Source organism: Lineus longissimus, chromosome 19, assembly GCF_910592395.1.
Source record: "Lineus longissimus chromosome 19, tnLinLong1.2, whole genome shotgun sequence".
Lineage (NCBI taxonomy): Eukaryota > Metazoa > Nemertea > Pilidiophora > Heteronemertea > Lineidae > Lineus > Lineus longissimus.
The window spans coordinates 3,313,003-3,329,685 of NC_088326.1; the positions used below are offsets into that span (position 1 = coordinate 3,313,003).

Consider the following 16,683-nt stretch of genomic DNA (forward strand, 5'->3'; position numbering starts at 1 on the left):
GGCAGGTGTGACTCAACCAGAGGATACCTTGATCGTTTACGCTTTCCGAAACAAAACATTGCGAGCAGCCTACAACTCTACCGTCAACCGATATACAACGTGCCCAACGGATTCGTCATACTACATGGCACGTCACGACCGGCTAATGAATCTATACAACATGCATTTCACCTTTGGCTGCGCAGACGGCCTCATCAGATTGTTCAACATCTTTTTAGGACGGGTCACTTTTGATTTGACCATCCCGAAAAACGACAGATGTCGAAGACATAACTTGACTCGAATAGAGACACAGTTTTATGTGGAGAAAATTCTAGTAACGTGTCATTATAAGCGAGGAAAGAGACATTTTGATACTGTATATGACGTCGTCGAAGTAAACAAAACGATCAAATTACTTGGAGGAATGGAAGTGCCTCTAAGAAACGATGTGACTTACTCTGATTTGGAATTAACGATAGTTGGCGATGCCGTAACCACTGTTGCCGGGGTAGGGGTGTTTGGAATTTGCTTTTTCCAAAGGTTGAATAACTACAAAGAGATACGGAAATCTGTTGACCCTTTTTCAATAGTTCCGCGATCTCTCTACAATGGTTACAAACAAAAGTGGGGCCTAGATCTCAGTTTATTTGTCATTTTCTTCTTCAGAAGGATTCGAAATGATGCAGCGCTGTTCGGTACCAGAATAACTCCTGTAGTTCAGAACAGCCTCGTACAGAGAAAAAAAATGTCCATTTTTCGTGAAATAAAAATGAAACTATTGTACGTGTATACAAAACGAACTCGAGCCGATGTGTTATTTTTCGTCCGGGGATGTCGATTGATGTTGGTGAAACCTACTAGAGGGCGTAATGAAGACACGGACGAGGTTTTATCAGTTTTATCATATTTACCTTTTTGAAATTGTGAGTTGCATTCCCGCGGGCAGTCCGTCAACCCCTGCACATGATGGGGGGACGTTTGAGTTCCGCCCGTCATGTGACTGATTTCGGAGCCTCATTAGCCTACCCAAGCAACTACATGCACATATAGATAGGAAAAGATGCGGTCATAACATTTAAGAACTGACTGTAATGATAAAACTATCCGTGTGAGGTAGATCTCTCACCCCATCATGGTCGCGTCGAGAGTACGGAACGCCGGGCCCGTCTCTTCAAAGGCGACCAATGAAGGGGAGAGGCTTATGTAACCGTTAAGGGTACATCCTCCTGAGGGTATCATCCATCGGATAATCCTGACGTCTTGAACGTCCGGAGGAGAATCCCACGGTTACGGTTAGAAAGTGTCATTTAAAGATTATGTATTTGAGATGGTATCCGCGTACGGTGGCTTGGAAAGGCCATCATATATTCTGAATGTACTAATTAACTTCTTAATACTTGAGCGTTTGACCTATGACTTAAGCACTCAACTTATAACTACTACAAAAAATTTATAAGGCGAGCTTATATGTTTTTGCTACTATAATTTATTATGCTATACTTTAATATCTCGAGCGCTCAACTTGAATCTCCAGCACTCGACTTATCTCGAATGCTCGCTCGACGTGCGTCGGAGTATGAACTCGCCTTTAGCGAACAATTGTACTTCACAAACATAGTTTCTAAGGGGCGGAGCTACAGGGGTTTAGGGGCAGGCCGAAGTTACCAAACATTTTTTTTCCATGATTTCGGCCAAAAAAATTCAAAGAGGGTCCTTTTGCCCCCCTCCAAAAAGTTGGGGAAGGGCCTGTATTATCAATGTTCGTATACATTTCCTAATGTAATCGTTCTCAACACAATGGAAGTCTGTAACCTACATAAGTGACGGTCAGATGACATACATTTTTCACGCTATATTTCTTTTAAAGCATGCAATCCCCAGGTGCCGCCATTAGCAACAATGGGACACGCATCCATGCACAGCTACAAGACTGTCTGATATGTGCATATAAAAGCCATCATACTGCAGCGCGCCAATGTGCCGTGCCACATATTCTATTGATGCATTCCATTTATTGATTCTAATTTATGGACCTTCTTTTAAATGAAACTACTTTTGAGATGAATGTGGTGGCCTCCTGAAGCAAAATATTTCGAAATTATTATGACGTCATTTCTGTAAAACACTGATGAATTCTCTGTCTCCTCTTCGTTCCAGTATTCTGTCATTGTTGGAATCATCCTTTTGGTTGAAATCGTTGCCGTTATCCTTGCTGCTGTCTACTACGATCAGGTAAGAACAAATATAACGGAAAATATCGAAAAACTAACGAAAACTATCGTGAAATATCGAAAATCTAAAATATCTAGAAATGAAAAAAATGAAACTCGAAACTTGTACAAACAACAAACAACCCTTTGAGTTACTTTTACAACAATGTTTAGCTGATGTTTCTCAAAGCAAAGACATTGACGCATTTAATCAGTAACATGACATTCTGTGCAATCATGTCTTCAGACGAAAAAAGAAATGGCCGCGTATCTAAATCTTACGATCATCGACAAATACTACGGCACTCCATTTACCTCTGAGCCGCTGTCTCTTGCCTGGGACTTTCTACATATCACAGTGAGTCGAAACCAGTGTCGTGTTGGAACAGCATCGCAAAGAGCCTCGGTATCCCTCTAATAGAGAGGTTCAGATTTCGTCCTAAGGAAGTGGTTAGACGGCCTCAGCTGTATTTTCAATCCACAAATCCAAAGTGGTCTCTCAAGGCGACGCGACCGTGTATGCGGTCAGTCTCTTGACGTTGGCTTGATACCGAGGTCTCTTGTCTTGCGTTATGTTCAGACTGACGTGTGGTTAGTGGCAAGCTTCTAGTGCATAGGTTAGAGAGTGAGGCATGGCTGTATTCATACATGTAGATGTATTCCAGTGCATTTTTCAGTTGCAGCTTCCAGCCGAAAAAGGGCTTTGGATTGGTGGGGGATCGGACGTACGGAAGGAGATGCAAAGCTTCGCATTGTCTTAAATTTTAAGACCTGCCGGTCCGGCGAAAGCATTTCCCGGATGAACCAGGATTGGACGCTTATGATTTGACGAAAAGCAGTTTCCCCTGTGCTTGTGCTTGTGCTTTTGCTTCTAGTTTGCTTGCTTGCTTGTTTTCAGGCTGTTTCGCTTGCCAAGACCTTCTTGCTCTACACCATCTACACAGAATACGACGGAACCGCCAACTCCGCGAACGCAGTATCTTTGGCCTGGGACTACGCTCAAATCACAGTAAGCGAACTTTGATAAAGGGACTCCAACGAACTGGGACAATTTGTAGTTCGATCACCATGCCTATAGGTGCCGCCAGCATCTATATTATTCCAGTGTAGCTCCATTTTAACGAAGTATCACTATATGTTAAGTTAACCTGTATTTTATGTTACCAAATAATCAGTTGATTTCAAGTATCAGCCACGTTTTCATTTTCATTCGCCCACTCTCCCTCTCTAGTTCTCCTGCTGCGGTCTTGACAACTACACCGATTTTGACTCTGCCACCAACTGGAACAAAACTTCTGCTGCCGGCTCCATGGTTATACCGCCATCTTGTTGTAAAGTCCAGGACGCGAGCACCTTCCCAACTTTTACGTTGACCGACACTAACTGTCCGTACAGTCCTTCCACGACCAACTCAAACTACCAGACTGTAAGTATATGTTTAAGTGTTCTTTCCATTAACCATTTTCCTCAAGCAAGAATTTGAGACTTCCGATCTCGGAAAGCCTAATTTTTGAGGATTTCGAATCTTCGCCTTGATCGGAAGAAGCGTCCTGTAGGGACTGAGAAAGTGCTACACTGAAGATCAGCTTTATAGTAAGGCTAAGATAAAAATAATTTCATAAATTGGTTTGGGAATCTTTCCTTTTGGTGTCTGGTGCTTCTCTCAATCATAACGAATTCATTTTTTCAGACTTGCTACGCTTCGCTGATGAGCTACGTCCAGACTTACTCCATCGCAATAATAGCTGTAACATCATCCGTGGCCGTCCTGCAACTAATCGTCATCATAGCTGCATGTTGCCTCTGTCGGGCCATTGGAGGGGACTCAGATACACGCGCCTAATTCTAACAGAGAAGCTTCCGCATCTAACTCATAACTGCATTCACCAATTTCCGAAATCAAAATCACCCGTCGGGAACTAACACCAGATACTGCCTTCTGATTGGCTCGTTTCTAATGAGCGCGCCGCGGTCGCAGAACTCGGCACTTTTGATTGGACAATATACCACCGGAACTGCCCAAAATTCTGATTTCGGATATCGCTGAATAAACTCCTAAAAGCATGTGTATTGTAAATCTCAACACTGTCCAAAGTGATGAGAAAAAAATCGATCCGAATTTCATCGGAAAATTGCCGTTATTTTGAATTTTCTCAGAAATCAAAAAATACTTTATTTTTCTCGGACGGTTTTGTTCTGGAGTCCGGGTTTCTTGAACTTTCCGGTCACTTTCTGGGTTGTGGGGTACATCTTAAACCTTCATTCGCTCCATCAAAAACACGGAAAAACTCGGTTGTTTTCGCGAACTTCATTAACAACATAACTTGATTCTACGGCAGCAGTTTACCATCGAAACCTCAGAGTATATGCCGTTAGTTTGAACTAGAAATTTGCTGGTCACACGATTCTGAACTACTGCAGCGGAATCGGGCCTTTACACTCCTGGAAAAAGTCTCGCAAACACATCAACCAACATTCAACCTATATTTTCGGTTGTTTCCAAATTAGTGATTAAAAGCCGTCCATTTTCAGTCCTGCATGACGTCACTGATGAGTTTTGTGCAGACTTACTCCGTCGTCATTATCGCTGTGGCATCAACCGTGGCGTTCATACAGCTTCTTGTAATTATTGCCGCCTGCTGCTTCTGCCGGGCCATCGGCACTGAATCCGATAAATAGGAAGTTAATAGAGAGGTTGCGCTTTCAAAACGTATACGTAAAGAAAACGTGAATACAGATGTTGCTCCAATGCAAATCTTTTGATTTTAACGAACGGCATAGGCCTTTACGAACCCGTCACATGGACGATATAATAAATAGGTAACGAGAATTGATGTACATGTAATAGCTTTAATAAATTGTTTTAGGTTGTAAATATTCATACATGGTTGGTAATTAAAAACTTGGAAAATCAAATTGACTCGTTGTGTTATCATTCTTCCTTTAAAGTGGTCCTCCATGTTTCACCAATAGTAGCAGCGCCATTCACAGGACTAACATTTGGTCATCCGGAGCTTCAGTGCCTTTAAATCAGTAATACCTCGCTCTCGGCGAGGGGAGGAGCATGCATCTGACCCGGGCATTCGATGATGATTTTGGGTGAGATTTTAAGAAAAAATGACTATCCTGACCAACTTGGTCCAAAACCCTCCAAAGTATAGTCGTCAGAATTCCTAATTGAATCAAATATTTATTTATCTATTTGAAAGACTCTGATTTTATCGAAGTTGGAGATCTATCTTTTTGCTACCCGATTTAAACGCTTTCATCACCATCACAACACAATATGATATCATGTTAAAAATTGAAATAAAATCAATAAATCAATAGTTCACAATACCGACCAACCTCATAAATGATTTTTTAAGTCAGTTTCCAACAATTGGTGCAGAGGTTATCGACATTTCAAGTCGCGGCGGCAGGTTAAAGACGTGCGATACAGCTCAAAGCAAAGTAATGGCTTGTGCGAAAGAACCTTTTGCAACTGTTTGGCTTGTGGCATCCTTTATCAGCAAAGCGCAGTCCACCAGCCCAAATCTAGTTCGGGCCGTCGGAGTGGCGCAGTGGAGCATCAGCGCCGCCTGTCACCACTGAGGTTCCGGTTCGATTCCCGGCCGGTCTTGGTACACTCACGTGTTAGAGAGAGCGGCCACTCACTTCGATAGAGTAGGTTTTCACCGGTTTACATGTGAATTACAATCGCCCGATATTGTTTATAGACCTAATAATCACCACCGTTTGATGTCTGTGATATTGGTGAGAATAGAATGCACAACTTTTAGCAACAAAACCCATCCGGACACAGCCATGATCTTTTTCGTGAGCCTTTGTGTTTCGTTTTGGGCGTCAAATGGTCTCTAAATTGCGTCTGCGGGCATATGGATAGCCTCTTACTACAAGCGACGCCAAGTCATCCCTAGTCCAGTGATGAAGCAGAGTTCGTTCCCGTGATGATGTGTAGTCCAGTCGATGAATTGTGAATAATTGTGTACAGTCCTCTGGCTGATAAGTTCTGTTTGGTTCAGCCGACGAATTGTGTACAGTCAAGCCGGTGTATTATGCGGTATGAAACTTGGCGGATGGTTGTCTAGTCCACCGAAGCTGACGAAATGAGCTGACATGATTTACATCAGCTCGCACCCTCGAAACACGGCGGACAATCCAGCCGTAATTCAATTTAGTCTACTGGGCAGACGGAAGCCTCGGCCCTGTAATATATTTACTATGTAAAGCCATTGAGTGGAGTTTTTTTCAGGATATTGAAGTTAAGTTTCTCAATCATACAAACATACGATTCTGAGATATTCCGAGCAAATTTTCAAAATGACCAAGCAAATTCGACGGGCCTACTACGAGAAGCTGATTGACAACAGAGCTTTGCATCATCCAGATCTGTCCAGCTCGCTGGAGGTATCACTTCTTGGTTGTGCAACCGTTTGCCTTTTGCATGCAGTTTGTACCACGTTTGATACTTGTGACAAAGGCAATGGCATTACGTGCCAGGGGAGTCGCAGAGAGGGCACCTGTATGGAGAAGGAGGAGGCTTTTTTCAAGCCAAGGTGCAGGCTATTTCAAAGAAAGGTAATGATATATTCTAAAACACCTTGGCCACAATGTTTGGCTATTATAATGGATGATGTGTTAGCCTCGTTTTCACAACAAATGTTTTGGTGTGACACTCACTACCTCTTGAGAGGGGATAAAATGTGTCGAAAACAGATTATCGGTGAATAATTCCTAAACTATATATCGGTTGAAAAGTTTTAGAATAGACATTAGTACCTCGCTCATTGTCGGTATTGGGTGTCTCGCCAAACACAGCTTGGGGGTAGCTGTCCTTTCTCGCTAAATCTCGGCTGCCGCCTCGGTTAAGGCCAACATCTAAAGCTAAGCGCACACGGGCGACAAAAAAATGACAGCGAAACTGAAAACATTTGTTTTCAGTTGTTTTCGAAATGTTTTGCGACTTTGTCGCGTTTGTTTCAATCACTCGCACACGGGAGACAAAATGACACGGTAACGTCACAGGTCACGTCAAAAACAAGGGGTAACCATGGTTGCGCCATACGTCACACACCCGGTCACACCCGCGGTTTCCAAGATGGCGGCCGATCTCTAGGGTCTTTGCTATTTCAGTAATTGCGGCATACCGCCTGTTCTTATCGCTGTAGAGCGGCGAGGTCACCTCGAACAGGGCAGGCCTTTCCTGCCACAGCTCGACCAACCTGCCCTCGAGCTCAGTCGTCCGTATTAATTCATGCAATTCCGATTCTTCATCCACAATCAACCCCGTTTCGTTTAAAATTGGCGCTGCCATTTTGACCTGGCTTGGTTGGTATCACATGACGCTGAACGTCATCGTGATTGGCTAATGATGATGATGACGCAAAAAATGTTTTACATTTCGTTGCAGTCACCCGCAAACGGGCGACGTTTTGACGAAAAACATTTTGACTAGGTCAAAAATATATTGCATGTTTAATATTCGAAAACTGTTTCAAAAACAAATGTTTTCGAAAAACAATTGTTTTTGTCGCCCGCAGACGGGCAACAAATTGTGAAAAAATATTTTTTGTCATTTTGTTGCCCGTGTGCGCTTAGCTTAAACCCCACACCCAAACTGTCCCTTCAAATCACGTGCACGGAGCTATATAAATACGATTGCCGTGTGCTTGCGCACTTCCGACTTCAAAAGAATGGAATCTTAATTTAAATTCGCGATTTGCTGACATCATTGGCGCCAAAGACTATTTCTTTTGACCCTGTTGACCTCGCTTCTAAAAGCTTTTTTGAGAAAGCCATTTAAACATTAAAATCAACTACGAACATTATCTATAATATCACCGAGCTATATACATTGTAAATGCGATATATCAAGAAATAACTGTCGCATTATCGAATTATACGGTTAGCTTGGAACTATTTGTACCCAATTACCCTTCCGCCAGCGTAACCTCGTCACAATCATAGCGCTTCTTTAATATGCCGACGGTTGACCAACGAAAATCCCGGTCTACCATTAAAGCCGTGATGGCCTCGGCGGTTAGACGGTTGTACTGTGGAATGGATGGTCACGAGATCGAACCCCGGCGAATCTAATTTTTCGAGTTGTTTTGAAAAATGTTCTCGTTATTATTCATTCATGTACGTTTATCAGGCGCGGATCCAAGCAGGTGCACCAGACGCACGGCTCCTAATTGATGTAAACGTTTTAAATTTACCACTCATGAAATTTTGGAACACACCTGTCCAGGAATGTTGATAAGAAATGCAGAGCACGCTCCCTCTTCTTCCAGTTCCTAGATTCGCCGGCCCTCTTATACCACCACCTTATACCATTATGAATATTTTCACGAAGAAAACCCCTTCACCCGAACTTTTCAAGCTGAAGTACACACTGATTTAGGTGTTCGAGCACTCCAGAGAATGGTTTGACATGTCGGCGCTAAATTCATTATCAGTGATGAGCATTTAGTTTGTAACTACAGTGATGAGCTGCAGGCGGATAGATTCAAATTACATATCATCTTCCTGGTCACCTAAATCCCACACCCAAACTGTCCCTTCAAATCACGTGCACGGAGCTATATAAATACGATTGCCGTGTGCTTGCGCACTTCCGACTCCAAAAGAATCGAATCTTAATTCAAATTCGCCATTGCTGACATCATTGGCGCCAAAGACTATTTCTTTTGACCCTGTTGACCTCGCTTCTAAAAGCTTTTTTGAGAAAGCCATTTAAACATTAAAAATCAACTACGAACATTATCTATAATATCACCGAGCTTTATAAATGCGATATATCAAGAAATAACTGTCGCATTATCGAATTATACGGTTAGCTTGGAACTATTTGTACCCAATTACCCTTCTGCCAGCGTAACCTCGTCACAATCATGGCGCTTCTTCAATATGCCGACGACTTGACCAACGAAAATCCCGGTATACCATTAAAGCCTTGATGGCCTCGGCGGTTAGACGGTTGTACTGTGGAATGGGTGGTCACAAGTTCGAACTCCGGCGAATCTAATTTTTCGAGTATTTTTTAAAAATGTTCTCGTTATTATTCATTCATGTACGTTTATCAGGCGCGGATCCAAGCAGGTGCACCAGACGCACGGCTCCTAATTTGTGTAAACGTTTTTAATTTACCACTCATGAAATTTTGGAACACACCTGTCCAGGAATGTTGATAAGAAATGCAGAGCACGCTCCCTCTTCTTCCAGTTCCTAGATTCGCCGGCCCTCTTATACCACCACCTTGTACCATTATGAATATTTTCACGAAGAAAACCCCTTCACCCGAACTTTTCAAGCTGAAGTACACACTGATTTAGGTGTTCGAGCACTCCAGAGAATGGTTTGACATGTCGGCGCTAAATTCATTATCAGTGATGAGCATTTAGTTTGTAACTACAGTGATGAGCTGCAGGCGGATAGATTCAAATTACATATCATCTTCCTGGTCACCTAAATCCCACACCCAAACTGTCCCTTCAAATCACGTGCACGGAGCTATACAAATACGATTGCCGTGTGCTTGCGCACTTCCGACTACAAAAGAATCGAATCTTGATTCAAATTCGCCATTGCTGACATCATTGGCGCCAAAGACTATTTCTTTTGACCCTGTTGGCTGTATAGCTAAATAGTCAAAATTAGCAAAGATATACACATGTCACTATGCTACGAGTATTAGGTCAGCAGGCGTTCGTCTATTACGCGATCACGACTACTTCAAATACGCTGAGCAGAGAAACGAAAGTTTGATACCTAACTAAATTCTGAAAGATCAATATTTTGGTTTTGCTAATGTGCCTTCACTAATATGTTCTTTCGTTTTCATCTCAAGAAATATCAACCTGAAAGTGATCTTGATTTTATCGATAGATACCTCTTACACTAATTGATAATCTAATGTAAGAGTTTTTTTAATATATTTGACATAACAATTTTACAATACCCAAAATATGAGTCATACCAGCAGACCACAGGCCTAGACTACATATAGGCCCCTACTATAAATCAGATACTTGGTCCTGGTCAATTGGACAGACTACCACTCGGAAGAGATTGTCCCCATGTTTATTAGAAATTTCTTTGGACCGACTGACTGATGAGACTGTCCATATGATTTCTGGAGATGTCTCTTGGACAAATTTCTCTTCGAGTAATTTCTAATTGAGGAGCCAGCACAATTAAATACCCTGGACATTGGCATGTGGGATGTTATCATCAGTATCTTTGTCACAATTCTGTATCCACTTTCATCTCGGTTGTGTTGGCATTTGTTTCAGGTCTCGCACATTCCCAGAAACTCAATGTTCTGTTGATTGTTGTGGATGATTTGAGACCAGCTATTGGCTGCTACGGCTAAAAATCAAACGAGGACTGACAACGAATTTGAGGGTTGGTCTTGCTCTTCGATCTTGTCACGTCACATCCTTGTCCCTTGCTCTGCCACAATCATGTAAAATGCCTAAATACTGTATTGAATTGAATTCTATTTTCTGTCTTCAGAAAATCTAGGAAGAAGTCGCCACCCTCTGATGATCTCATCCAAGTTTACCAAAGACTCCAAAGCAGTGCAGGAGAGGAATGGTGGCCTGTTCGAACAGGCATGGACTGAATCGCCAGCTCTCATCTCCCTAGTCACTCCGATGGCCACGTGTCACTCCTCGATCATCAGCGATTTCAATAAATGATGCGTTGATGTGGGCAAAAAGTGAATCCTTTCTCGCCTTTGAACTCTGGTGTTCGTCGTATCAATCCATTTTGATTGTCGAGCAACTTGTGGGCACACCTCAACTTGTTAGTGGGAAGTAATTTGCAATAGAGTGACTTACTTTTATTGCTATATTTTATTGTATTTTTTCACTTCACATCATTGTTATTTTGAAAAAGCCTGCCAAAATTCTGTTGACTGTTGGTTGTCGACAAGAGTCTATGTTTCATGAATAACAAGGCTGTGTTCTGTACATTGTATTCCGTCTTTAGTCTCCTGTCTTTGCATCTGTTTTCATTATTTTGTTACCTTAAAAGAGGGCAACGTTAAGTCGGTGAATTGGTTTGGATGGAGATGACCCTTACGAAAAAAATCTCAGATTCACCATGGTAAAATCGGAGTTGACCATGCTCACCATGGTGAATGCAGCGTTCACCATGGTGAATTCAAAGTTTACCATGCTCACCATGGTGAATGTAGAATTTACCCTGCTCACCATGGTAAAATATTTCACCGTCCCAATTCACTATGGTGAAGTGCTGTCAGTTTGCCATGGTGAAATTGAGACACATTTTTTTATCCTTCGGGTAGGCCCCCTACACCAACACCTAACACTTTCTCAACCCCAATACTTGACCTGACCCAATGTATGTCTGCCCTTATCAGCCCAGGAACTCCCCAACCCAAGCAAAATCATGAAGCCCATCGCACTATTGTCCGTCTTTTGTCATGGTACAGGCAACGGCAATTGCAATTGGTGAAATCCCAATATCTTTCTGTCTGCATGGTCTGTGGGATGTCGAAACAATCAACCTCTGCCAGCTGCTTATCTATTCAGATTGTGAAGGCCTTGACACAACATAAAAACTCTGAAACAACTACCCTCTGCCAGCTGGTTATCTGGTCAGGTTGGGACGACCTTGACACAGCCTAAAAATTACACCAAGGTGACCGCTAAAGAACTTTGGACACGACAGGACAGCCTACGTAACAACCAACCTCTTCCAGCTGGTTATCTGGTCAGGTTGGGAAGACATTGACACAAACTTCAAAGGGTCCTTTAGCTGTACAAGACAACACTACACTGTGATACAAGACGACTGATTTGGTTGTACCGTGGTAATCATCTCACAAGGACGGACAATGGAACAACCAACGTCTGCCAGCTGGTTATCTGATCAGGCTTCAATCTCTTCATCTATCTTGGCCCTCGACGATGGCACCTTTGGTCCTTCCTTTTCCAGCAAGTGTCTGAAACAGTGAAAACAAAAACACAGTGGAAATCATTGACGGCGTTGTAGGTTAGACACTGCTGCTCAAATGATATGAAACATTCTCCTCACAATCCAAAGAAGAAAACTTAGGGGGCTTTCGTTATGCATTTCTTTGCAGTGAATTAACGAGTAAACATTGTCATTGTGAGAGCGAGCCCTCACCATATTCAGGCTTCGCCCTCAACGGGGCCCCTTCTATCCAGCTGTGCTGGATCCACTCTCTTATTTGATGGTGACCTACCATGTGGTCCAGCCACCAGTCAGACAAGGATCCCCTTTTGCGAGTTGTTGCTACTTCTGGCTGTACCGAGGCTACTTTTTGCTGGGTCACTGGATGTACCAAGTCATGCCCGCTGAAACGACGAGTGATCATATCAACATTGTTGTGGTGATACTCTACACCATCCCTTCGCAATTCCCACAGCCCGTGATCACTGTTCACTAAAAGATTGGAGAAACAAGTCGTCACAATTCCGTTGGCGTCATATGCAATTTGAATTGCAGCAGACGTCGCGGTTTAACATAAGTTGTGTACCGGTGCTACCGAATACGCTGCATGACACAAGGGCCTTAACATCACAGTAGAAAAGAATCATATTGAATTTGGCTAAATCACAGGGCTCAGCCAGGCCTCTGAATCTGATGATCATGATGGGGAGCGGGGGATTGGTCCAGCAGCCGCTGGCAGCGGACATTTATTGTCTTGACTCTTGCTTAGCGTTGCTACAGCTTAAAGTGCTATAGTACAGTCTAGAAGCAGTGTCATCATTGGCGAAATGGACCAAAGTTTGTGAGGGGCTGAGTTTCGTCCAAAAATAGATCTGTTTACACACTACGGCAATGGCGTATTGCAGGTACACGTCAACAGGTCATTGATTGTCGGACGTCAGTTTGCCAAGAAAACCAAAGGAATCGAAGGATTCATTGAACTCTTACGGTTAGATCGAGAGGGGGGTTTGGGGGTCCGACGCAGGTGCTCGCATGCATTGGTCGTATCCCCGAAACCTTTACAAGAACAACAAATCTGGTGGCATCGATCCAATGACGGTAAAGGAATTGACGGTGAAGTTACAACAAATCTGGTGGCATCGATCCAATGACGGTAAAGGAATTGACGGTGAAGGATCTCGTGGCATATCGGATGCGCATCCGATGACGGTGAAGGAATTGACGGTGAAGGAATTGACGGTGAAGGAATTGACGGTGACGGAATTGACGGTGAAGAAATTGACGGTGAAGGAATTGACGGTGAAGGAATTGACGGTGAAGGATGCGCATCTGATGACGGTAATATATGCGTATATATGTGTATATATTTTAGTTTTATACTATGTAATTTCAAGCTATAGTGAACTCACTCAGCTGTTTGACATGGGGGAGCATCCCCCCCCCCCCAACCCTGTCCTTCCGATACGTTTTAGCCAGTGCATTGGGGGGGGGGGGGGGGTCTCCCAAACCCGGCCCCCTGTCCTTCTGACATGTTTGGCCAGTGCATTGGGGGTTTGGGAAACATGTGTAAGGGGGAGTCATTTTGAGTCTCTGGGTCTTGAAACTCACAAAGACAAAATCTTCGAAATCTGGATACATAATAATTGATTTATCGCTAACGAAACCGCCTTAGCTGATTTGTGATGCGAGTTGGGTCATAGCAAGATGTATATTGTGGTCCTTTAAATCGTCTCAGAAGGACTAATTGAGGGGGGGGGGGGGTTAAAAATGCTCCAGCATGATTCCTGAGCGGAAATCCCCCTAACAGCAACTTAGATGTGATATTCCTGATATTTGTGCTTTCAACCAACACCAATAGATGGCAACAGAAGACATTGGAAGGGTCTAACGTTATTTAGCAGAAATCCCCCTACAAGAAGCCTAACAGCAACTCCGGGAACCAGAGTTAGGCCTGGAAGAATTTCCTAGCCCAGCGTAAAGAGTCGCAGAACCCTTAGAGCAGCTACCCAATGAAGAGAACTGTTTAGGGAAAATATGTCCCAAATCCCAACGAGTAGTGAGACACCACTTCGGGGAACAAGTGCGATGGTCCAAGATAAACGAGGTCCAGGTTGAAGTAGGAGTTGGGGTCAGGATTTATTTCAGAAAGGTTTTAAATTTCCCATGGTTTATATTTTGGACATTTTGATATTTTCTGGTAATGATACCTCTTCTATGGTATGATATTTAGAAGTATATCAGAAACGAGGTCATTGTAGTTATATCAAAGAAATTTCTCATGTATCTCGATTTGAAAAGTGACACTGGGTGATATGAATAAAGACGAGCAAATGCTTTTTTCTAAAACTCCGCGTACATTTACACTAGGCCTTCCTGTACAAAATTGAAGTAAAAGCATTTGCTAGTCTTTATTCATATCACCCATTGTCTTCATGAATTAAATGATTCTTTTGATGTGATATTCCTGATATTTGTGCTTTCAACCAACACAGGAGACATTGGAAGGGTCCAACATTGAGAAAAAATGATTTCCGTACACCTATTTTATTTCTTCGTGAGGAGGAAAATTGCATGTTTTGTTAATAAAATAATCGTCTGCTTCCAAAGACTAACCACCCGGCAAGTGTGGAAATGAACAAGTGTTTTTGTTGTTTAACCAGTGGATTAGGGGAGTCCCTCCCCCCCCCCCCCCCGTTTCTCCAGTGGATTGCTGGGATTTGAGCCAATGCATTGGGGGAAGGCCAACACTAATACTTTTTTGCCCCAATGTATCCTTGAAAATACCAGCTGCCGATTCAAACAACCATCCTCGGTAGTACTCGAACGCCCGGAATCAGTATGTGCTGCAGTTTGAAAAGTTTGGGTGCATGAAGGGTATATGATAATGATAATGATAAAAATTTCGACATCTGTACATGGATGATTAGACAACAAGAAAAGGAAGAAGAAAAAAAGAGAAAACTGTGGCAGATTCACCGGGAGTCGAACCCGTGACCTACCGATTCACAGTCAAACACTCCAAGCGCTTTCATGCTGAATGGTGATTTTATTCGCATTTTATATGCGGTATGCAAACGAGCGCGCCGCAATTGTGACAAGGTCGCGCAGGTAGCAAAGTGATTTGCCGAAATAGTTCCAAGTAATCGTTTATTTCGATAGTTGCACAGATTTTTCTCAACATATCGTATTTATAAACCTCAGTGATATAAAAGATTATCTTTGCAGTTGCTTCAACCTTTGAATGGCCTTTTTTAAAAAGCATTTAAAAATCTACTTCACCAGGGTCAGAGTCAGTCAATCAATCAATTGTTTTGGAAGACTCCGGCAGGGTCAAAAGAAATAGTTGTTGGCGCCGATGATGTCAGCAATATGGTGGATTTCCACCCCACCCGTGAGATTTGCTCTCGTCACGTCATTGAGCACATTGAGGTTGCACTGAGGTGCCATTACCACCTTCAGATAGCCAAATGCATCTAGTTTCTTTATTTGATGTGAAAACATGGGGTCATCTCGACTATTTTTTCGCTATATATATGGCATCTAGGCACCAGTGGTTTTCAATTTATTTATTTATTTATTAAACCTCCATATACATGAAGAACACATAGTACATAAAATTACGGTAATGAATAGGATGCCTGAACACATACATAAAATCACAGTATCATATACACAGTTAATGCCTGAGCATTAATTTGACCAAGCGATGGGAGGGGTAGTCCCTGACTCCGTAGCCCTCGTCCCGCAGGAGACAGCGCAGACTGTCAACGGCACCATCCTCCGTGCGGCGAGGGGCCAAAGAGTGAGGGACAGCCTCTCCCATCATCAGCTTTAATGGGTTAAAACCACATGAAAGAGTTTTTGATAAAAGTGTGCCCTTTACGGAATCCATACCTTCCGATAAAAACTTAGCAAATAAAATTACATTCAAATCCCTTGCGGGGTAGTCAGTTTTAAAAATGTTTCTATATAATTTGGCACAATTTCTATCAACTAACGGTTTAACTTTTGAAACATCCAGAGCTTCTAAAAGTCCACCACCTCTCGATAATATGTAAAGAGCAAGCTCTAGTGAACTCACACAACTGTATGTCCTAGCAGACGATTTTTAAATACATGATGTCCCACACCCGCACTTCAATGGCGCCGGTGTGAATAAATCTACTTGTGTGAATGGTCAATGGCTCATGACGTCATGAAATAATTGCGTCACGAGGAATGAAACAATGGGATTCACGTCCGAGGTCTCGTTAAGCCCCTTACATGGGACTGATCTGATTTGGTCTGATTTGGTACCGTAGTTTCGCCATCACAGTGTTGGTTGGCCTACCAATCTTTGCAGTTCGGTATCAGTACCATTGATATTATTAAAGGTAGCTGTCGGCTGCCCAGTCACCTCCTATTCCACACAGGTAGTTTCCATCAACAAATTGCACAAAAAAAAGAAAAAAAATCAAAATCTGACTGAATTATCACGCTTTTCCGTGTCACCCCAAATGGAATGGTGACTGTCATGACTTGCATCTGCGGTTATCATAGTCAA

At 42.8% G+C, this 16,683-nt stretch overlaps 1 protein-coding gene across 2 annotated transcripts; it reads left to right on the forward strand.

Annotated features, from left to right (window-relative positions):
- The first annotated feature begins 2,446 nt into the window (after window positions 1-2,446).
- LOC135502716 (tetraspanin-21-like) lies at window positions 2,447-4,049 on the forward strand. 2 transcript variants are annotated; one of them, XM_064795686.1, is made up of 3 exons: window positions 2,447-2,550; window positions 3,424-3,618; window positions 3,883-4,049. In XM_064795686.1, exons 1-3 carry the CDS (start codon window positions 2,452-2,454, stop codon window positions 4,033-4,035), a joined length of 447 nt encoding a protein of 148 aa, XP_064651756.1. In that variant the 5' UTR covers window positions 2,447-2,451; the 3' UTR covers window positions 4,036-4,049. The 2 variants fall into 2 exon arrangements, 1 of the variants encoding a protein (XP_064651756.1); XR_010449816.1 differs by lacking the exon at window positions 2,447-2,550 and adding an exon at window positions 3,138-3,201.
- Window positions 4,050-16,683: the final 12,634 nt, after the last annotated feature.